The sequence below is a fragment of the Carex rostrata genome, chromosome 3 (assembly GCF_964058835.1).
Source record: "Carex rostrata chromosome 3, lpCarRost1.2, whole genome shotgun sequence".
Classification (NCBI taxonomy): domain Eukaryota; kingdom Viridiplantae; phylum Streptophyta; class Magnoliopsida; order Poales; family Cyperaceae; genus Carex; species Carex rostrata.
The window spans coordinates 10,530,876-10,555,109 of record NC_135920.1 but is presented as its reverse complement, the minus strand read 5'-3'; the positions used below and the strand labels follow the sequence as shown (position 1 = coordinate 10,555,109).

General features: G+C 34.0%; 1 protein-coding gene across 1 annotated transcript; it reads left to right on the top strand.

Moving 5' to 3' along the window:
- The first annotated feature begins 1,036 nt into the window (after positions 1–1,036).
- On the top strand, positions 1,037–23,918 carry LOC144551422 (callose synthase 3-like). The gene is made up of 42 exons (XM_078299378.1): positions 1,037–1,418; positions 5,587–5,687; positions 7,089–7,213; positions 7,609–7,702; positions 7,782–7,892; positions 8,007–8,123; positions 8,233–8,325; positions 8,479–8,570; positions 9,086–9,212; positions 9,755–9,892; positions 10,013–10,089; positions 10,169–10,256; positions 10,542–10,661; positions 10,808–10,922; positions 11,313–11,647; positions 13,794–13,846; positions 13,939–13,999; positions 14,123–14,204; positions 14,407–14,456; positions 14,533–14,619; positions 15,073–15,213; positions 15,306–15,403; positions 15,492–15,576; positions 15,965–16,125; positions 16,687–16,810; positions 17,063–17,160; positions 17,310–17,457; positions 17,590–17,741; positions 17,852–17,955; positions 18,106–18,234; positions 19,026–19,094; positions 19,193–19,382; positions 19,620–19,758; positions 19,971–20,090; positions 20,199–20,314; positions 20,399–20,482; positions 20,725–20,837; positions 21,122–21,351; positions 21,440–22,234; positions 22,328–22,378; positions 22,809–22,994; positions 23,462–23,918. Exons 1-42 carry the CDS (start codon positions 1,211–1,213, stop codon positions 23,711–23,713), a joined length of 5,859 nt encoding a protein of 1,952 aa, XP_078155504.1. The 5' UTR covers positions 1,037–1,210; the 3' UTR covers positions 23,714–23,918.
- Positions 23,919–24,234: the final 316 nt, after the last annotated feature.

Here is a 24,234-nt window from a genome sequence, read left to right as displayed (position 1 = left end):
TTGACCCAAGAAATAAAATCGCGTTTACTCACTGGTTAAATGCCTTCTTAAATTACCGTAAATACTCAATCAAGTCTCATCCGATATTTTTCCTTTCAAATTAAGTAATCACTAATCAGTAATCACTATCCCCTTGATCTAACTTATAGACTTTCACTCAAAGTCTCAAACCAAAACAAAATTTGCGTCTAGGAAACTGGTCCCACTTAACAAAAGTTCGCCTATATTTAAACTTCTCCAAAATGTACCATAGGCTGGGCTGTACATGTACTCACAAGAAAATAATTTTCACTACGGGCTTTTCGTAAATAATAAAAAAAAAAAAATTCAGTTTTCAGCAAAATTACCAAACATCATCAACATGCAAAACGATCTAAGGAAAGATTAAAGCCTATCATCAATAGTATCTCTAGTGGCTTATTTATAAATTAAAGATTAGAATACATATGGGATGGTAAATTTAAATTGAGCAGCTTTGTGAATTATGAAATTTCTGACATTTTATATTTCTATATAATATTGTAATGTATTTAGTATATTAAATAGTATAGTTAAATTTTTAGTGCTCTTTATGTTGTCTTTACTAAAAACATAATTCTCAATTTTTGGATGGAATTATAAAACATTGTCCACATACAAAATCAGTCATTAGAAATATTGAAGCCTCTCTAAAATATATAATAATTTATTTTAAAAATAAAAATTAATACACATGGAATGCTAATTTAAATAGAACAACATTATGCGTTATGAAACTTTTGACATTTTTTTTTGTATGATATTGTAGTGTATTTATTATATGAAATAATATAATTAACTTTTTAGAGAAAACTAATTTTATTTTCGTAAGACTAGCTGTCATAGTGTCATCCATCTTGTAACTATCATTTAGTCTACCACATCATGTTACGGTGTTTACCATATGCGCTCTCTTACGCACTAGCTACAAGTCTACAAGACTAAACCATTCATGACTCATCACGAACCAATCAGGTGCCCTGGTTGGTATAGATTAACATTTCAATCTTTTTTAATCCTTCTCCACCAGACTTACGCCACTATAGTACCGCCAACTCTGTCTTTCTCCTTCGCATAGTCTTCTGTACTAATTTCTTCTCAATTCAACTGTCTCACTCCAACTCCAACCAATCATCTCCCCTTTATCCCCTTCTAGCTTCTTCCCTAATCCGATTGTATTTCATAATCTCCAATGGCTTCATCCTCTGGTGGCTTATCTCGCACCGGAACGTTGCGGCCTGCTCCTCGAAGGCTGATTCGTACGCAAACCGCCGGCAATTTGGGAGAGTCAACATTTGATGACCTCAGTGAGGTCGTACCTTCTTCTCTCGCTGATATCACACCCATTCTTCGTGTGGCGAATGAGGTTGAGGCTTCTAATCCCAGAGTTGCCTATCTCTGTGAGTTCTTCTTCTTCTTAATTGTTGCTCTTAATTTATTGAGATTAGATTTAGTATAACTTTGTTTAATTGGGGGAGGGGAGTTACGTATTTGGTTTGACTTCGTTGAATTATGCGCCGATCCCTATGGGGAAATAATAATAATTAAGTTTTTAATGATTGTTTCGATGAGTAAAATACGGGGGAAAAAAAAAAACAGAGAGAGATGGTTGCAGCATGCCAGCATGCTTGCTTGGTGACTTGGTGCTGATCTCATTTTGATCAGGCAGTTTAGTAGAGATTGGAAACTGGAAAGGTTGTTACCAGTTCTTCTTTGCACCTTTCCGTGGAACACTTCGTGTAGTGAGCTGAATGATCAATGGTTTTGTGACTCGTTGGATGAAAGACCTTATAAACTCGTAATTGGGAACTTTCAATTTCGTAAAGAGATAGTGCTGCAAAATGCTTGGTGCATAGGGATTCGAGCGATACAAATCAAAGAAAAGTTATGATTTGGGAACTTTTTGGACGTCAAAAAATAATTCTACTATTGCAAAAAGAAAAATATTACAAAGTTATTTTGTGAGCGCTTTTTCGTATTTCTTATGCCCGCTGACTCTCTGTTTACGGTTCATGCTCTGCAAAACTAATTTAAACTTTGTGATTATATGAAAGAACGTAATTAAAATCCTTAAATTATTATCAAATAAATAAATTAACGACATTATACCGGAGATTCCTCCTTATGATGTTCATGTTATTTATTTTTTTAAATAATAATAATAATATTGTTATCATCATCATCATAATCATCACCATTATTTTATTATTATTATTATTATTATTATTATTATTATTATTATTATTATTATTATTATTATTATTATTATTATTAATAAAGTTTCAAAATGTTGACTTATAGGTCAACAGACCACCCTCTTATTCTTTTTCTCGTTGCTTTCTAGTATTGTTGTTAATATTTTCGCTAATGATCACATCATTTTAAATGGGAGTAAATGGCAATTAAAGGAAAATGACTCATTACTCACCAACGGTGAATAATTTATTCATTAGCAATGGTATAGAAAAATGGGTCACCAGCTATCTATTTTCCGTTGCTTTCAAGTATTGTATTAAATACATATTATTTTCCCTAATGATCCCATCTGCTGGAAATTGGTGGAGTAAATACCATTAACGGAAAATGACTCATTACTAGGGGTGTCAACGGGTACGATACGGGTTGGGTGAAGATATTTTCATACCCGTATGCGTTATGATAACGAAACAAAATCTTTACCTTTACCCGTCCTTTCGAATACGGTACGAGTCGGGTAAACAGATAAAAAAATGTCATTAACATTTCGATTTGTACTTTCGATAAAATATTTTTCAAAATAAGAAAAAAATAATGAATACAACTAATTTGTATTATGAAAATTAAATAAAATACAAAATTTTATTGTATCATGTATCATCTTCGTACAAATATATATCTATATATATAACTTTATTTTAAAATTATCCTATACGAAAACGGGTAAAATAACAGAAAAAAATCATTATCCTTACCCGTACCCGATTAGCTAACGGAAAAAAAAATTTACCCTTACCCGTATTTTCGAATACGATACAGATCAAATAAACGAGTAAAGAGGTGCCATTGACACCCCTACTCATTACTTACCCACGATAAATAATATTGTAATCATTAGCAAACGGTAAGAAAAATTAGTCACCAGACACCAACCTATTTATATTTTATAAAAAGGACTAAATTTTAATGCTTCTTTTATCTAAACCGCATCATCATCACCACCACCACCATCATCCATCTGATATCTTCCTTATTTATTATGAATGAAGAGCTCGTATTTTTTTCATTGCTCTATTCTATCCTCATTTAATAGAGAATGTATGTTTGTATTTCTTTGTGTGAATCTCCTTGAGATTAAATCGTGCTGTTTTTTTTTTATTATATATGTTTGTAGAGTTTGTAAAAAACATTTATGTCTAAACTTTTTTTAACTAATTTTTATTATAAAAATATATATTTTATAGATACTGTTCCTTTAAGAGTAAAGTTCGAAGGATAATTCTAATTATAAATAGATTAGGTAAGAGATGGTCAGTGCATGAAAAAAAAAATTAAATTCTTGATAAATGTTGTCACTCTTCCTCTTATTGTTTTTCAATTTTCTCATCAATTTAAAATAAAGAATAAAATAAAGAATAATTATTAGTCTCCACACTCCAATACTCCAAAATTTCTGCAGCAACATTAGAGGAATAATGTACTATAATCCCACTAATTATATGGTCTCTATTTTTTAGTCTCTGCACTCGTCTCTGTGTCAACTTTTATAGGTATAAATACTTGACAAATAATATATTAATAGTTAAAAAAATAAGATATCAATATTCAATACTTTGATACGTAACTTATTATGATCATTCTTTTTTCAATCCTCCAATTGTTCTCGCGTCAACCTCCTTCTAATGAAGTAGTGGAGACCTTGTATCCCCACATCAGCCTTTTCCAATCATCCCGTTAACATTTCTCTAACAAAAATAGTTGACTTCATAGATATAAATACTTGCAATACTTGATATTAATATTTTCAGGCGTCATCCAGCATCATGTGTAAAAAATACTTGCAAATATAGGTATAAATACTTCTACTACAAGTCCGAAAGTACGTCATCATGGATCTCATTTGAAAGAGAAGACGTTCATGATTTTAGATTCGCAAAATTCCTCACAAATAGTCAGTAATATGGACGAGATTGAATGGAGAAAAAAATTCACCTCTAAAAATATATATGGTCCCTACCATGTAGTTTGAGTGGTTCCCCATAAACATTTGTGGTGAGGGTATGTTTGGAAGATTTGGTTGGAGAAAATTATTTACATAAAAATTATTCACCTCATAGGTAAAAAATACTTTCTTGTATTGATATAAATATTTTTGTGCATATATATAAATACTTTAGAAAAAAAAATTAGTGTTGGAATCTTTGCGAACCCCGAATAGTTATAATAGTTATGGTGCATGAATTTTGTTGATAGTTATCAGCTTCCAAAAATAAAATTCTTGTCTATTGAAATATTTTCCAATAATTAATTTATAAGAACAATTCTAACATACAACTAAATTTTATATTATAGTACATTTAAATCTTATTACATATATTTAAGAAATTATTATTCAAATTACTACAATTAATTATAGATGTGTTTCTCTCTTTCAAAAATTATAGATGTGTTTCTCATTATTTAGTTAGGATGCGTATCAAATTTAGATCGATTTGAAGATGTTTAGCTTTCCATCAAATAATTTGAACCTTTCATTGTATCAAATTTATATTGATTTGAAAGATGTTTAACCTTCCATTAAAATAATTTGAATTTTTCAATGTTGGAGTTGGAAATTATTTTATGATGAATGGTCAATCAAATTTCAAATTGATTCAAATTTAATCAAAGGTTTAGCGGACTAACTAAAAAAACAGCACTATGCTCAAATAGCGCCGCTATAGAGCGTAATAGCGCACTATAGCGCTGATAGCACCATAGCTTTTATAGTCTGAAAACGCTGTGGCGCACTATTTAGAACTTTGAATTAATTTAATACATGCTCGATCTAAATAATTGCCATATTTTTTTTTACTTGAAAAAATATTTAAAAAATATATATGTCATAAATTTTAAAATACTATAAAAAATGAACATATGCTAAAATTATCGAACTTATAAATTGTTATTATAGTTTATCTCCTGGCAGTGCCAGTTCCTTTCTACTAGTGTTCATCTGTTTCTACTTCTTTTCTAGCCCTCCATAGTTTTGTTATCTCTTTATCTACTTATTTCTTTTTTAAGACCTGAGTGCTCTACTGATCTGGTATCATGTCATTTTCAATGAATTGCTCTAACCTCATCCTTTAATAAAAGGAAAAGGAAGGTTGTGCATATCCATGTTTTTGCTTTGCGGGACAACTATTATGTTAATTAATTCAATAACCGTTGGTGTTGCTGTTTATTTTCTTCAATAAGACAATAATTGGATTGCTTATTAATAAAAAATCAAGGGCCATTGTATGAAAATAATTTGTATGTTAAATTTACAACATTTTTTTAACAATTCGCTATTAACTCACTTAGCTTATTTTGGGCTTAATGAATAAATAGGTCGATTCTATGCATTTGAGAAGGCTCATAAATTGGACCCAACATCGAGTGGCCGTGGCGTTCGCCAATTTAAAACGGCGCTACTCCAGAGACTTGAAAGGGTTTGTTTGTTATATATACTCTCTGCATTTGCATATATTGAAATAGAATTTTTTTTTTTTCTGTGCAAAAAGAAAAAAACATCATTTTCTATTTCAATTCCATTTTTGTGCACTTGAGGAAGAAAATAGTTCAAATGAAAAATGAGTAACTCCATGTCAAAGACTTTACCTTTTTTTTTTTCTTTGCATTTCATATAAAGGGGTACTTTGCTTACCTTTGTCAACTACAAAAGAAATAATTAATGTAGTCAAATGTAACGAGTTCTGTAATGACTAATGATACACAATTTTAATCAAAAGGAAAATATACAACCATGGTACCCGAATCTTTTTAGTTACCATTAATATTTTAAATTTTGACCTTATCATCAGTTTATGAAAAAAATCCATTTTGACCATCTACACAGCCTTTGTCTACGCAAAGGAAAGGGGCTCTGTGGAGACAATATGTCATGCTTAACCATTGTCTGCGTAGAGCCCTTGCGCAGATAGAGACGGTGTGAAGCGCGTTAATTTTTTTTTTAAAATGGTAAGTTGTAATGCACAAAACTAGACGCTTGAGTTAATCACCTAAAATCTACATTTAATTCATTAAGTTTGCAACGCACAAAACTTCACTAATAAATATTCTGATAGATTAAAAATACATACAAGTGATATGTTCATTCACATGAGAATCCAGTTATATTGTGTTCTAGCTATCCACGATAATTAATAATTTTTCTGGAACAAGGGTAGGTCCAGTGTATGCGACCCATTCACACTGATTACCATACCATGGAATTGTCCATTCCATTTGTTGATGAGGATCGGTCTAGTCTAAATAAATGTTGCACACAGCCTTTGTCTGTGTAGAGGGAAGGGCTCTACACAGACAATGGATGCACAGAGCATAAAAGTTGCGCAATCATTGTCGGCGCATAGCCCCTTCTCTCTGTGAGACAAAGGCTGCGTAGATGATATAAATGGAATTTTTCAGAAACCAATGATAAGGATAAATTTTTTAAATACTAAGATAGTAATTAAAAATAAATCGGCCATGGTACCTCCTTGTTTTGTTTTCATTTGATCTGTCATAATAGCTTTGTTCTCCAATAAAAATAAAAATGTACTTCAGAATTATTTATTCTCGAAATTTTAATGTTAGTTTGTCTGCCTTGGTGATGGAAACTTAAAACTTTCTAATCTTATAATTTATGATTTTGTTCTTTGTTTTTACCTTCCTCTGAGTTTTTAATAAAATTTGTAGACATTGTAACATTTTTTTTTCCATCTTGATGTCATTTTGGACGGGAAAAAACTCTTATATCATAGGAAAACTCTGATTTAACTTCCTCTCTTTTTTTTTTTGATAAAAAAAAACTCTTTGTTATAACCTATTTGATGAATTCCATTTGTCAGGAGCATGATCCCACCTTAAAGGGAAGGGAACAAAAGAATGATGCAAGAGAAATGAAGAACTTTTACCAGTCGTACTACAAAAAATACATCCAAGCACTTCAAACCCCGGGCGAAAAAGCTGACCGGTGGGTCCCTTATAAACTCACCATCTGAATAAATTAGTTTGCGTGTACCCTTTTTTGTTTCTTTAAAATCACTTGGCGATTACCAACTCATAAGTTTTATTTAATAGAAAGTATTTTGACAAAAGTTTATTTAGATAAAATACAGGGAGAAGAATTCGAAAAAAAAAAAAAATACATGTTGCATACCCTAGTTTTTCTCAGCATTTTTGCATCAATTAAGCTCACTGTAATGGCATTTTTGCATCAAATCAGCTTAGAATCCTCATTGTGAATTTGTACTAGGCATTGAAAAGTTCCACTAGTAAAGATAGTTAAGACAACCAAAATGGTGCTTATTCTGATTGCTTTAATAGTGTTACCTTTCCACTAGTTAATTACATGTGTTATTGGTGCAGCCATCAACTAACAAAGGCATATCAAACAGCTACTGTGCTCTTTGAGGTGTTAAAAGCTGTAAATCTTAATCAAGCTGTTGAAGTAGAACAAGAGGTGAGGTACATCAGTTTTTATATTCCTTAATTTTACATTATTTGGACTAAAATGAATTCTTCTTAAAATTTACTTTTAGATATTGGATACAAAGCAAGAATTAGATAAGAAAACAGAGATCTATGCACCATACAACATTCTACCTCTTGATCCCGACAGTGCAAATCAGGCAATCATGCAATATCCAGAGGTTATTCTCAATCTGTACTAATGTAAATCTAAATGCCATAAGTTTTTTGAAAATTCTATATTGACATCTAATTAAGGGTAATTCCTTTTTTTTTTTTTTTTTTCTATTATCAAGATTCAATCTGCTGCAAATGCTCTTCGAAACATGAGAGGTCTCCCATGGCCAAAGGATCATAAACCAAAGCTCAATGAGGACATCCTTGATTGGCTTCAAGCAATGTTTGGGTTTCAGGTAGCACATCTGTATTCTATCGCATTGTTGAATTTAGCACATTTACGGGTAAAATGCATGTCCATTATGGTGTCTTTGAAATCTCATGCATTTTTTTTTTACCTTGCAGAAGGACAATGTTGCCAACCAAAGAGAGCATTTGATCTTGTTGCTTGCGAATGTACATATACGCAATATTCAACGACCTGAGCAACAGTTTAAGGTCAATTTCTTTTTTCTTTTTATTTTCGTTGTGTATCTTCAAAGGGTTGCCACGGTGGGGTGAGTCTTTGCAAGGTATACCTAACAAGCTGTTTTCTCTCTTTTAAAGGGTCATTACAACTTACCAGTTGGTTCCTTTTCATTTTATTCACAGTTACATGATCGCGCATTGGATATAGTCATGAAAAAGTTATTTAAGAACTACAAAGGATGGTGCAAGTACTTAGGTCGTAAAAGCAGCCTTTGGTAAGCTAGCTTATCTGAGCAATTGATCAATACTAGTATCATTTTGTGTGAGATGAGATATGAGAGTCCTCAAATCACTCCCATGTAGTATGTTTCAAATCTACGATCATTCGGAGGGCCCTTTTTTAGTCAACTTCGATACTATTACATTATTACTTATGACATGATTAGTATCTCATTAAATATATCTTCTCTGCATTATGCTGGTTTGTACTTAATTTTACACTCATTTGAGTACCTTTAGATGATGTCATCTTATCTAGTCAGCACAGAGATTTTAGCCGTGTATATATATAAATCAGCCAGCACCAATTTTATCATTTATGTGGAAATAGTGAAACTCCTGCATTACTATATATAATTATCATCCTAAAAAAATAATGTGCTTAAGATATCTTGGCCTTGTGTAATTCAGAAGTTATGTGATTGAATTTGGATTATGTTTTGAGTTGGCCATTCAGAGCGCATTACATAGCAATTTGCATTTTTTTTTAAAAACAAAATTTCAATGTCAGGATGCCAACTATTCAGCAAGACGTACAGCAGCGTAAATTGCTTTACATGGGCCTGTATCTTCTTATATGGGGTGAAGCAGCTAACTTGAGATTTATGCCAGAGTGTCTTTGCTACATTTACCATCATGTATGTTTCTACATCATAGTCTACATGTTATATATTATTCGTATGATATATATATATATATATATATAGAGTTAGGCTGGGGTGCTATGGATAGCATAGTGGCCTCTATGCTACGGCTCAATATTCGAGTTTTCAAAATCCAAACGGTCGATCCGAACCGTTCATCTTATTTTCCATATTAATATCTTCTTGGAGACCAAATTTTACATTTTTCTGAATTTTTTTACTATTTATTAAGTATTTTACAAAATTGTTGATCCAACGGTGGCTGCACAAAACAGTAAAACCGTTGGATTAGCGATTTTCAAAGTGGCTTAATAAATAGTAAAAAAATTCATAAAATTATAAAATTTGGTTTCCAAGCAGATATTAATATGGAGAATAAGATGAACGGTTCGGATCGACCGTTTGGATTTTGAAAACTCGAATATTGAGCCGTAGCATAGAGGCCACTATGCTATCCATAGCACCCCAGCCTAACTCTATATATATATATATATATTTTTTTTTTTTATTTTCATGTTAATTATTGTACATTGTAGATGGCGTTTGAACTCTACGGCATGCTCATTGGCACTGTTAGTGCCATGACAGGAGAAGCTGTAAAACCAGCCTACGGTGGCGATGAAGAAGCCTTTTTAGAAAAAGTAGTTACGCCAATTTACGAAGTTATAGCCAGAGTAAAATTCCTACCACATTTTGTAATTTCCTGCTATTTATATATGTGTGTGTGTGTGTGTGTGTGTGTGTGTGTGCGCTTTTGTATAATTGACCTTAATTATGTATATGTATACACTCAGGAAGCCAGGAAGAGTAAAACGGAGAGGGCAAAGCATTCTCAATGGAGAAACTATGACGACTTGAATGAATACTTTTGGTATTGAATTTTTTTTAATTCTTTCTATCAATATTCTTCAAGTTTCTTATGGTTTATCTTATAATGGTTCAATGCATAGGTCTGTTAATTGCTTTCGCCTGGGTTGGCCAATGCGAGCAGAAGCTGATTTCTTTCAACAAAGAAAAACTGATATTGAAGAAATTGGAGTAAGCTTTTTAGTTATGCACGTGCTCACACCCAAACACAAACTTCTTAACTAAATCATATTGTTCAATAAAAAAATTGAATAATTTATTGTAAAGTTACATATATACTGTCAATGTCACCAGTAATATGCATCGATTTTAATTCCAAAAAAAAAAATCCTTTAATTTTCACTAAGTTATCATCTGTTTTACATGTGTAAATGATAATTCATCATGACATGAATCGACAATCCTGGTAACTTGCCACATTTGCTTTCCAACATGCTAACTTTCAGTTCTTGCCAGGAGAGGCGACCCACTACAGACAGATGGCCAGGGAAAGTAAATTTCGTGGAGATACGCTCATTTTGGCATATTTTTCGTAGTTTTGATAGAATGTGGAGTTTTCTCATATTATCTCTGCAGGTAACATTCTCTTCTCTTCTTAATGAAGGCTAAGACTTTTGGACCTAAATTATTTGCATACTGTGCTAACTTGGATTGTGGAAAAAGTGATAATAGAATATAACGTCAACTTTATCAATGTTTTATTTTTTGATTTTTTTTTCTAGATAATGATAATTCTTTCTTTCAACGGAGGCTCTCTTGGCGATCTGGTTGATCCTACTATTATTCTGAAAATACTGAGCATCTTCATTACTTCCGCAATATTGAATCTCGGACAATGTAAGACAAATTAGCATTGATATATTAAACAATCATGTCAAAATTGTCATCAGTTATGATTGAACCTGTTGATTAAAGTACTCCTTTGATTTTGGAAGGCTGATCATTACTGAAAAAATAGAACCTTCAAAGTAAAAAAGTACATTATGATATTATATACAAGAAAAGTACATTACACCAAACTAGCCATATTGCGCGCATATGTCAAAAAGGTTATGCTGGATAACAAATAGGCCGTAATGTTTGCATTTTGGTAAGCTATTATTGCTTAAATGCATTTATGTGCCTTTACATGTCTTATATTGTCAACCCAAGTTTTTTCCCTCTGGTTATATCTTAATTATTTTGCTAATACTAAACCTTCTATATACTTCTACTAATTCTTTTTAGCCATCCTACATTTGGTGATGAATGTGAAAGCGAGAAAGAGCATGACATTTGCAGTTCAACTCAGATATGTAATGAAGGTAGTAAGTGCTGTTGCATGGGTGATCATATTACCAGTCACATATGCTTACACGTTGAACAACCCTACGGGATTTGCTAGAACAATCAAAGGCTGGTTTGGAGATGGCAAGAGCCATCCATCACTGTACATAGTTGCTGTGCTCATTTACCTATCACCGCATTTTCTCGCTGCTACTTTGTTCCTTATTCCTTACCTCAGAATTGTCCTCGAGAACTCCAATTTTCGGGTGATTATGGTCATGATGTGGTGGGCTCAGGTAATATATCTTCTTATTTTTCAAAATTCTTTATGTGAAATTAATCTGCTAGACAGCACAACAAAAAAATTCACGCTGCTTGCACAATGTAGTACTTGAGCTTATACAAAATCGTCATTCTATTGACAAATTCCATCCAGCTTCCACCTGTAACCATGTTTTCCAATAGTTAAACGAAGACATGGCCTAGTTCCTTTTAGTGGGTCTACAGTCTACTGCTGGAATGAATGAAATTATGGCTGAAAGCTGAAATTTAACAAAGGATAAGTTTCAAAATCAGGTGTATTTTCTAAAAATTTAGAAAAAAAAAAAAAAAAAAGATACTTGCAGAGGCCTGATGATGCATAAACTTGTGTTGGGTTTTATTCCCAACTTGCTCGGCCCAGCAGGGCCCATTCCTTAGGGGCAGCCTGGTTAGAGAGTCTGCATCCTCTGCATTAACGCACTGTTTGAGTTGAGCTCCCGATCGTTCGATCAGAATCCGACCAATCCGGCCAACGCCTGTGACTGTGATGCCTGAATCCCTTCAATATTCGTGTGTATTTAAATTGGACAGTCCAGATCTAAATTCAAAATTTAAGTTAACTCTAGTCAGAGATACGAATTCCTGGTTAGAGGGGTAAGCGGTGAAAAGAGCAGTCTGACCTAGGGGTGCACAAAAAACTCACAGCTTGAAACTCGATTCAGATTCAACTTGAGTTGAAACTGACTCGGTTGATTTATAAATCAAATTCAAATTATTCCCAAGTTGGTTCGGAATCAACTCGGTTGGACTCACACCAAATCCTAATCCATATATTCCTAATTTTTGTCTCTCCAAATCTTTTATCTGTTTTCCACAATCTGTTTTCCACAATCTACTGTATTACTGCTTGAAACTTAAAAAAAAAATTATCGCTTTTCAAACTACTAAACCTTATATGTTTGATAATTTTCAATTATGTATTATTCTAGTATTTTTTTTGTAATATTTAATTATGTATTGGTCATTATCTCATTATGTATTGTCTTTAATTGTATATTATTTTAATAAATTAGGTAATATTTTTTTTTGTTAGAATCAAATTAGAATGTTTCACTATGTACTACATTATGAGTCACAAGTTGACTTGCATCGACTCAAGTTGTTTACGAATTGATTCCAAATTAGAGTTTCTTATTAGGAACTAGATTAGCAACTCGGACTCAATTTGACTTATGAGTTCGCGAGTTAAATCTAAATTGTCCTTAACTCGGCTCATGAGCGGTCCTAGTCTGACCTCTGCCGACTCCACTCTAGAGTAAGAAAAATGATACGACGAAGTTGACTTTATTATGAAACGGTATAGTTATTGTACAAAACAGCACAGCACATATATTGATTACACGACACATGATTACACGAATCATATTTGAACACAGTGTGACCATTTACGTACTGTGATCATCTTTTGACATTTTGATCACAGCACAATATACTTTTTATACTCTACTCCACTTCAGTACGAGTCTGTGTCCCCCAATACCTGAGATGCAATTTAAAAAAACGGACGGTTGAGATTAATGCTAGCCGGATTAAACTCAATTCGGTGCGATTGAATCTATGGAGTACCGGTTCTGTTCTGAGATTCTTGCCAAGTTAAAACAACAGTCCGGATTTATCACTTACATCTCAGTTACCTTCGGTGGTGATATGGATTCCTCCAGTGCTCCAGTGTATGTGTGTGTGTGTTTTGCGGGGAGCCGGGGGAGGGCAACTAGCGATGAGAAAGAAAAGGAAGGGGACAATTTCGGCAAGGTGATCTTGCCTTATGGTGAACCGCTATGCGACAACTGCCATCCTAATTGTGATGGGCAAGGAGTGACAACTACACGGTGAAACCGCCTATGCATAGGATCATGAGCATCAACTTAAACTTATGGATGGCTATTTATTATCTTTTCCTTTGTTGAGGTTGTATTCGGGAATTATGCGTCTGTGGAGGTTGTATTTTGGGTTGGCTGTACCTGTTAAACAAAAGAGGTGTGTCGAACCCTTTATCGATTGTTATAATAGATGTATAGGTTTATTCTATCCAGTGCACATGAGGAGTTTGATGAAAATCCCAAGTGACATATTCATTGGTTTGATTGGAACCTGACAGTTACTTCTTTGTTAAATTTTCAGCCTCGCCTCTACGTTGGCAGGGGAATGCACGAAAGCCCTTTCGCCCTTTTAATGTAAGGATGTACTAAGAACTTTCTTCTGAAAGAGTTCATTAAAACTACCTTGTCCTATCCAAAGATTTGAAACTTGAATTATCTGAGTGCAGGTACACGGTGTTTTGGGTGATGCTTCTGGCATCGAAGATGGCATTCAGTTATTTTGTAGAGGTGCGATTTCTCTACTGTTTATTTGTTTTTAGTTGTGAGGCGAAAGTCAGCAAGGGACTTCACTACTGTAGTTTACTAGTAAATTTTTGTTTTCATTTGCAATAATATTAGTTCCCATTGCAGATCAAACCTCTTGCTGGACCAACGAAAGCTATCATGAAAACTCCTATCAACACATTCCAATGGCATGAGTTTTTCCCTCATGGTAAGACAGTAGACATGTCAATTCCATTTCACTATAACATGCAATGGAAGCATCAGTAACCGTGGTTACTGCAATTGACATTACCAAATCTGCAATTAAGCAAGTGAACAAGGTCTATAACAGTAGATATTACACAATGTTAACAATACAATGTACAATTCGTCGAATCTCTTGTTGACAAACTTTTGTACTTTCATTTCAGCAAAGAACAATATTGGTGTCGTAGTTGCACTGTGGGCTCCGATAATTTTAGTATGTTCTTGGATTTCTCTTATTTAAAGAACTCAATTTACAACCTGTGAGCTAATACATTTATCTCCATTTCCAGGTTTATTTTATGGATGCACAAATTTGGTATGCAATATATACAACTATATATGGAGGAGTTCATGGTGCTTACAAACGTCTTGGAGAGGTTGGTGAAGTGTATTTCTTCATGAATTTTTCAGTGTATCAAATAGCCATTTTGTATTGTTTGGGCAATCATGCTTTACTAACTATAACCAGGTAATACAATGTTTGTCAGATCTGGAATTGGCATTATAGTGGAACATACCTGTACAGCATTTGTTTATGTATATTTTTGTGGTTAGAATTCATTTACACAATGTAGTAAAGTTTAAAAACAATATAAATGGAAGATTTTGAGTAGTTCTCTAAGATAATAATCAATTTGTAGCTCGATGCCCTTTAAGACAAGATAACTCTTGGTCGTGCTTATTGATAAGAGGTCTAGAAAATGCTTTGAAGTTATCAAGTAGTCAAGTCCTGGTCTTACCTTTGGATCATAAGTTTACTGTTATCAGATAAGAGAGTGAATATTAATATCTAACTATCCACTTTATTTGCATGTCTAAAACACAAACAGATTCGAACTTTACAAATGTTACGGTCCCGATTTGAATCTATACCCGGTGCATTTAGTGATCGGTTAGTTCCGGTGGAGAAAACGGGAGCTCACCGAAAGAAAGGGATCAGGGCATATTTAGCCAACAAGAAGCCTGAAGCGGTTTGCAGCTTTCAAATTTCAAAATGCACATTTATTTCTATATTTCGTTCTATATGTGCATTGCTTGTAAAACTATGTAATCTGCTATTTAGGTATCTGAGGAACAAAAGGAGATAATGGAAGCAAGGTTTGCACAGATGTGGAATGAGATAATTACCAGCTTCCGAGAAGAAGATCTTATAAGTAACAGGTAATTTGCCTATTTTTCTTATTACAAATAATTAACATTACATTTCTTACCAAAAAAAAACTATATGAATTTAATTTGTTTGAATCAGGGAAAAGGAATTGCTTCTAGTGCCATACGTTGCAGACCCAGCTATTAAGCTTATACAATGGCCTCCGTTCCTACTTGTTAGCAAGGTAAAACATACTACTATTAGAAATATAATCTTATATGTCAGCTGGTCTGTGAGTTGAGCTTCCAAAGCAATTAATTGTGTAGGATGTCATAGTGCTAAAGGTCCTGAATTCCAATTCTACAGAACTATTAATAACTGTCAGAGACTGCACATTAAAACTCACAAAAGTCACAGTGTTATTTCAAATTAAAAAGAAAAGTATATGAGAACAAAAGGGTATACTTATTTAAAATAAGTAGCTCTCGTGGTTTGGTGATGGATCATCTTGCATAAACATTATATCGATTATTTAATCTGTATCCACATCAACATGTGCGGTGCTGTTTTAAGAGAATGCTGTTAACATTTTCGATCAATTTCAAGTAAACAGATACTTGTTGCTGTGGCAGGTTCCTATAGCAGTTGACATGGCTGAAAAGAGCAATAAAAGTGACTATGAGCTTAAAAAGAGACTGGATTCTGATTATTATATGTTCTGTGCTGTGTGTGAATGCTATAGATCATTTAAAAGCATCGTCACAGACTTGGTGCTAGGAGAACAAGAGAAAAAGTAAGTCATTTGAGTTCTTTGGAAATAAGGTTTTGCTTGGGTGATCTTAGTTTGAGGCTTGTGTAGAAGAATAATCATGTTTTGTTAAACTTCCGCCATGATGAATTGGATACCATACTGTTTTTCGAGTTGATTATCATATTTTTAAGGGTTGGTTTGTCTCAGTTTAGATTCTTGCTCCAGAAATTCCCAGTTCCTGGTTATTTTGGCTTTGTGGCCGACAAGATTGATCTTTTCTGAATTGCATTCATTTTTTTGTTAAAGTATTGTGTTAAATTCGTATTGGATTGGCTGTGCTTTAGGTTATATTGTTAGTTAGGTTATGCATTGGGCTCGGTGTTCAGTTGTTTAGGTTGGTCAGGTGGGGTTTTAGTCCAATCTGATTATGAGCATTAAACTTTACCAGCTCCAGTTTCACTCAAGGAACTTATTCTTCTAATCCCAGTTAACCTGAATGATACTGTACTTAGAGGTAACTTCAATAAACCAGGCTAACACGTGTGTGTACTCATATAACCTTCGGGTATCAGATATGCAATTTTTTTTACCTTCATTTTGCAGGGTTATAAAGGTTATTTTTGACGAAGTGGATGACCTTATAAAGAATGGTAAACTTATCCAAGAGTTAAACATGGATGCGTTGCCTGTTCTCTGTAAGCAGTTTGCCAGGCTAGTCAAGTATTTGGTACGTACTCTTGACTTGACAAGGAATTTTTTTTATTGGAACCTTTGTATTTTTTTATTAGTTGGGTACTGGTTTACATGATTACATATGGTGATCTCAATCTTCTTAATCTAGAAAATTGGTCTTGTTAATAATATTTTGTTTAGCTGAATTAGCTAACCAGATGCACCGGTGGATTTTGATTTTCCTTGGAACTCATTTAATTGCTTTCCTAGTTTTAGCCTTTGATAGAACAGAGGAATAACTATGCAGATTGATAACAAGGATGAAGATAGAGAGGATGTTGTTTTTTTGTTTCAAGGCATGCTAGAAGTTGTCACAAGGGATATGATGGAAGAACAACCCTCGAGGTATTTTAGCTTAAATTATTTTAATCGTAATGAAACATACCGAGTCATCTTACCAATTTTGTCTTGGCCTCCTCAATGTATGGAGACCAAGACAAATTATGGGGCTTTTTTGTTATGATTTTACAATTTCGTGTTTGCTTTTGGGATAGTCTTTTGGAAGCGAGTAATAATGGGAGATCATATGGGACAAAGGAAAGCTTGGCACCCGAAAATATTCAATACCAGTTGTTCTATCCCACTGGAGCTCTCAAGTTTCCTATACCAAAAACTGATTCTTGGGATGCTTGGATGGAAAAGGTAATAAACTTTTTTTTACAGTTCTCGTATTGAACCTTATATTGTCTGTGATCAGTACTACTTGTGAATCTATAGTTTGACTATGGTTCGGTTGGAATAACATGATGGTTAAAACTTATGAATATGTTTCAGATAAGAAGGCTCGATCTGCTTCTTACTGAGAAGGAATCTGCCATGGATGTACCAACCAATTTAGAAGCCAGAAGGCGTATCACTTTCTTTACAAATTCTTTATTTATGGATATGCCTGATGCTCCCAAAGTTCGTAGCATGCTTTCTTTCTCGTAAGTAACCTATGAATATTATTTCTTGGTTCTTTTTTGTTTTATCTTTTGCTATTTGCTCCAAGTTGATCAATTGTTCTTCTTTTCCATTATCATTATTTTCTTTTCAGAGTGTTGACGCCATACTTCACTGAGGATGTTCTACTGCATGATCTTGAGGAAGAAAATGATGATGGAGTTTCCACTCTTTTCTATCTGCAGAAGATCTTTCCAGGTTATCTTGGCTCCTGCCCCTCAACCTGACCCCTTGCAAAAGAAAATAAAAATAAAAATATACAAACTAAGAATTGAAGCTTATTTTGTGCATTAATTTGCTTTGTCAATTTCATTAGTTCTGTGGCTGAAGGTTTCTCTTTTGTTTTAGATGAATGGAAGAACTTCCTCGAAAGGATTGGATGTAAATCAGATGAAGAGTTTCAGGCCAAAATTGACGAACTTGAAGAGGACCTCTGTCGATGGGCATCATACAGAGGGCAAACCTTAGCTCGAACAGGTATAGTATCAGTAGATATCAATTTTTCTTTCTACTTGCAGTCAGTTAATTTAATGGGAATTATAGTTGCAATATATGGTTACTGATAACTTAATGCAGCCTTTATGTAAGTTTTACTTGAAAAAAAAAATATAGCACCGTTAAAAGGTACATTACATACAAAGATGAAACAATTAATGAGAAGAATTGATTTTGAGAAAAGATAATTTCATTAATTCACCCAATAGGTTATATGGAGTACACTTCTTACACATAGGTCCCTAAAATATTACATAACTCTCAACAAGAAACCACAAAAGTTTGAGCGAAGCTAGTATGAGCTTAAGCTTTCCAACCATGGATTGACTTTAAATGATGTCTTTCTACCATTGATCTTGATCTATTTGACCAACCAAGTATTTGTGTATTAAGATTTTCATTTCTTAGTTCATTATGCATAAGATTTTTCAAAAAAGATGAAATATTTTGGTGTGTTCATTTTTGAACCACTTGGTCTTTACCCAAAAAGGGCTGGAAAGATTAAAAGTTTGACATGAAAATGCTTTTGTCAAGTAGATCAAGATTAAACAGTTCAAATTTGTCATTCAAAACCAACCTGATAGTCTTTAAGTTAAGCTCAAAATTACAGAAGTGATGCTTGTAAAAATACTATAGCGGATCATGTAAAGTTAATGAAAGATTGAAAGAGCTGTTAGATAAAACAAAACATATAACAAGCTTTGGTTAATACTTCTGTTTGATACAAGTCTGGCAAAAAAAAAATATCTAACTTGTTGGATTTCCGTTCGTAGTGAGAGGTATGATGTACTATAGGAAAGCTTTGGAGCTTCAAGCATTTCTTGATATGGCCGAAGATAAAGGTACTTGACTTTCATATCCTCGCGACAGTCCTATAATGTGATTTCCTTCCATTGGTATTGCTAGTCCTTATGACCAAGTTCTTCTTTTCACTGGGCAGATCTAATGAAAGGCTACAAAGTAGCTGAGTCAATCTCTGGTGAAAATTCAAAGTCAGAGAGATCTCTAGGGGCTCAATGCCAAGCTGTGGCAGACATGAAGTTCACGTATGTTGTGTCGTGCCAGCAATATGGAAATCAAAAGAGATCTAGTGATATCCGTGCAAAAGATATTCTAAATCTCATGATAAAGTACGTGTTTTAATTGCCAAATTGGTGGCATAGATTTATTTTCTGCATTCTTTTTGAATTTTTCTATCATTTAACCTTTGTGTCTTCTGACAAGTATGGTTGGGGCCCAATCGGCTACTGTGCCAGAAGCCTGGTGCAAGTTAATAATTATTATTTTTATTTTATTTTGTTTTCCCCTTTGATGTTGCCAAGGCATCAATAAAAGTGAAAAGTGTTTTTTTTTTTTCTCTTTCGAAGGTACCCATCATTACGTGTAGCTTACATTGATGAGGTGGAGTTACCGGGGAAGGAAAAGAAGAAGGTTTACTATTCTACTTTGGTAAAGGCTCCTTTAACTAAGGCTGTAAATTCTTCTGGGGAGGTCCTACTTGATCAGGTATATTTTTGTGATGTAAAAATTCTTCAGAACAAAAATTTACAGTTGTTCATGCTGTCGCTAGTATTACTCAACATGCAATATTTTTTATATAATCACTCTCTAAAGAAATGTTGGGGTTAGTTGTCACAACTTTATGGCCATAGAGGAAATTGTTAGGTCATTTGTGATGACACAAATTATAACCTTTGACTATTAATTTTCTTGAACAGATTATCTACCGAATACGGCTTCCAGGTCTAGCTATTCTGGGGGAAGGAAAGCCAGAAAACCAAAATCATGCTATTATATTTACTCGTGGTGAAGGCCTGCAAACAATAGATATGAACCAAGTACTTCTACCAATTTCTTGCATCTTGATTTTTATATATTTCATTCATTTCTTCAAACCAAATGCTGTTTAATTTCATTTGATTAAATCTTGTAGTACTCACCTTTAGGATAATTATTTGGAAGAAGCACTTAAAATGAGAAACCTGTTGCAAGAGTTTCTGAAAAAACGGGGTGCCAGATACCCATCGATTCTTGGAGTTAGGGAACATATTTTCACAGGAAGGTACTGTACTTTTTGTACTTCAAACACAGTTTTCATGCATTAATAATTTGATCTTGTACATATTAATTTTTTTTTCCTCTGTAGTGTTTCTTCTCTTGCATGGTTTATGTCAAACCAAGAGACGAGTTTCGTTACTATTGGGCAAAGAGTGCTAGCGTACCCTTTGAAGTAAGTTCGTGTATTTTGATTTCTTCCTTTTTTTCCTACTCTTTTTGAAATGATTTTGGCATTAAAAGAAAGCAAACCAATTTCTTCTATTTCTCATGATGGAAGTATACTACCTTTTTTTGACATTTTATTTTTTGCAATATGTTGGTAACTTTAGTATGCTTTGGCAAAATTTTAATCATTTTTTAGTTCTAGGGTTGTGTCATCTTTATCTTTTCACAAGCTTTGGATCATCTTTCCAGGGTTCGATTTCACTATGGTCATCCAGATGTCTTCGACAGACTTTTCCATATAACAAGAGGAGGAGTCAGTAAAGCATCAAAGACCATTCATCTAAGCGAGGACATTTTCGCAGGTTTGACTGTACATTCTCATGGTTATTTTTTTAAAGGTCTGCTGTCTAATGTTCAAAATAATATATTCAAAAGTTTCTCCTAAACATAAGCACACCTTGCATGAATAGACAGCTTTATATCCCCAAAGAGACTGCATCACTTAAATTAAAAAAAATTCAAGTTTTTTAGAAGTAACAGGCGGTTAAAACCTACCTTATTTACCTGAGCGTCGCTGCCTTTTTAATGTTGCTTTAGTGTTCATCTTGTTTTAAGGACTCGCATCCTAAATTGAATTCTCATACAGGCTTTAATTCGACTCTTCGTCAAGGAAGTGTCACACATCACGAGTACGTTCAGGTTGGCAAGGGACGAGATGTTGGGCTAAACCAGATATCCCAATTTGAGGCCAAAGTAGCAAATGGTAATGGAGAGCAAACCCTTAGCCGTGACATATACCGGCTTGGGCACCGTTTTGATTTCTTTCGTATGCTCTCTTGTTACTACACCACAATAGGTTTCTACTTTAGCAATCTGGTATGCCTATTTATTTCCTCTTGAGTTGTAAATTTTTTTCATTAGTGTGATTGTCTCTACTAATGAGTTGTCGGTTTTCTATTCACAGTTGACAGTCCTAACAGTGTATATGTTTCTCTATGGTCGGGTATATCTGGTTCTTAGTGGGCTTGAGGAAGGCCTTACCAGTAAAAAATTTGCTCACAACCGTCCCCTTCAAGTTGCACTTGCTTCACAATCTTTTGTGCAACTAGGGTTTCTCATGGCTCTACCAATGCTCATGGAAATTGGATTAGAGAAAGGATTTGGCAATGCACTCAGCGAGTTCTTGCTAATGAACCTACAACTATCCACTGTCTTTTTTACCTTCTCTCTTGGGACTAAAACTCACTACTATGGCAGAACACTTCTCCATGGAGGGGCCAAGTACAGAAGTACTGGGCGTGGCTTTGTGGTATTTCATGCGAAGTTTGCTGATAATTACAGGCTCTATTCACGCAGTCACTTTGTCAAGGGACTTGAATTGCTGATATTGCTTGTGATATACCAAATTTTTGGGTCATCCTATCAGTCATCAGTCGGGTACCTTTTTATCACTTTCTCCATGTGGTTTATGGTTTTCACATGGCTTTTTTCGCCATTTCTGTTTAACCCGTCAGGGTTTGAGTGGCAAAAGATATCTGATGATTGGAGTGATTGGAATAAGTGGATTAACAACCGTGGTGGTATTGGTGTTCCGGATGAGAAAAGCTGGGAGTCTTGGTGGGAGAGTGAGCATGAACACCTTAGCTACTCAGGTTTTCGTGGGACAGTGGCTGAGATTTTATTATCGCTTAGGTTTTTTCTCTACCAATATGGACTTGTTTATCACCTGAGTTTTACCAAGCACAATCAAAGCATCCTGGTATATTTATTTTTCCCTCATCCTCGAATATTAAATTTTTTAATTGATTTAATTGCTAAAGGTGTGACTAAATTAGTATTTTGTGTTTTCCAGGTTTATTGCATTTCCATTCTTATACTGTTGCTGGTGCTTTTAGCTGTGAAGGTACATAAATTAGAATTTATATATGTCCCCTTCCTTGCGTGTTAAGAATAATTACCTATCTATTGAGTGAAACTGCATTATTGTTAATGATTATTGTACACATTTCTGTAGATTTTGTAACATCATGTATTTTCATTCAACAGAGGTCGTTATCGTCAAATGTGGGTTCATATTAGGGGTGGACACATGAAGTTTTCCTTTCTATATAGAAAATGTAGGATTAATACTAGATAAGAAATAGTAGATTATTATAAGAACTTTGTTTTGATCAATTTAGTATTATTCCAGGCAAACTGATCCAAATATTTTTAGTACACTACTCAATCAGATAACACTCGAGCATTATTTTGTACATTAATTCAACTTTCCAAATATGATGCTAAAATGGCATCGTTTCTGGTTTTCTTTCTTAATTTTTTTTATTTTTCAGATTGTGTCTTTAGGGAGGCGAAGACTTGGAGCCCAAGTACAGCTAGTTTTTCGGTTGATCAAGTTCTTGGTCTTTGTGACCTTGCTTTCCATCTTGATTGTTTTATTTATTGTGGTTCACATAACTGTTTTGGATATTTTTGTGACCTGCTTAGCATTCATTCCGACTGGTTGGGGACTTCTACAGGTTTGCTTGCTGCAATAATTTGATTTCATTAACCTAGCTCTCATTTATAGAGAGCACTGTGTTTTTCTGTTTGACAATAATTCTCTCCCAGTAGTAGGATAAATTCTTGGTTGGCAAAACTAGCTGAAATAAACTGATCAATGACTTTGTAAAATCAATATACCTGTGGTCACCACACCAAACTTGATGAATCAAGATATTTGGACAGAAGAAATTGTCAGAAGCAATAAGAAACTTAATTTGTACTTACATTTACCTAATTTCAACACACCCTTCGTAACCCCCCCCCACCCAAAACCCACCCCACCCCCACCACCGAACTCACCCAACCCGCACACACAAAAGGAAAAAAAAAAAAAAAAATTAGCTTCTTGAGATTCTGCCAACTAGAAAACCTTAAAATGAATATTGAACAGCAGAAATGAGTGGCCTTGTTGCTAAGCACTATGAACTTGTTTTTTTTTTAGATTGCAATAGCTTGTAAGCCACTTGTGAAGAAGAGCCCTAGCCTCTGGAGCTGGATCCGGTCACTTGCGCGTGGCTACGAAATAGTGATAGGAGTTCTTCTATATGTTCCGGTTACGATCTTAGCTTGGTTTCCCTTTGTGTCAGAATTCCAGACACGCATGTTATTCAATCAAGCCTTCAGTAGAGGTTTGCAAATTTCTCGCATTCTTGGTGGTCACCGACGTGATAAGTTGTCTCGGACCAAGGATTAACCTTCTTTTGTGGCGGTATTTGTTTTCTTATTTATAAGCTGATATAATGATAATTTTTAAATTGATTAAATTATATTTTGTTCATGAATGGCTGGATAATAATTATGTGCTTCTTGTTGTCTGTTTTTCCCCTTTTTTAAACTGTTTGTACAAATGTCTACAGAAAACCTTTTGTATATGATCAGATCATAGTTTGTAGTTGACAGGGGAGTTCAGTTGTTGTTTTTTTTTTTTTTTTTTTTACTTTCCGAAATCCAACTTCCAAAGAAGTGCCCAGTTAGTCCTTTCATCAGGATGTTTCACTTGCAAATTGCTTTTGTTGATGTGTCCTCCCTGAATTGTCACTGCATATGTGATATGGGATTTCTCTATGGCAAAGTTTCAATTAGGTTGGGATGGATAAGAAATGTTAATTTAGCAGGTGAAAAGGAAAACTAAAGAAACTTTTTCTTGGTTTAATAATACTTTACATGGGGTTAAGAGTTTTTACCTTTTTGCCTTTCTGGTGTGCCATGCATATA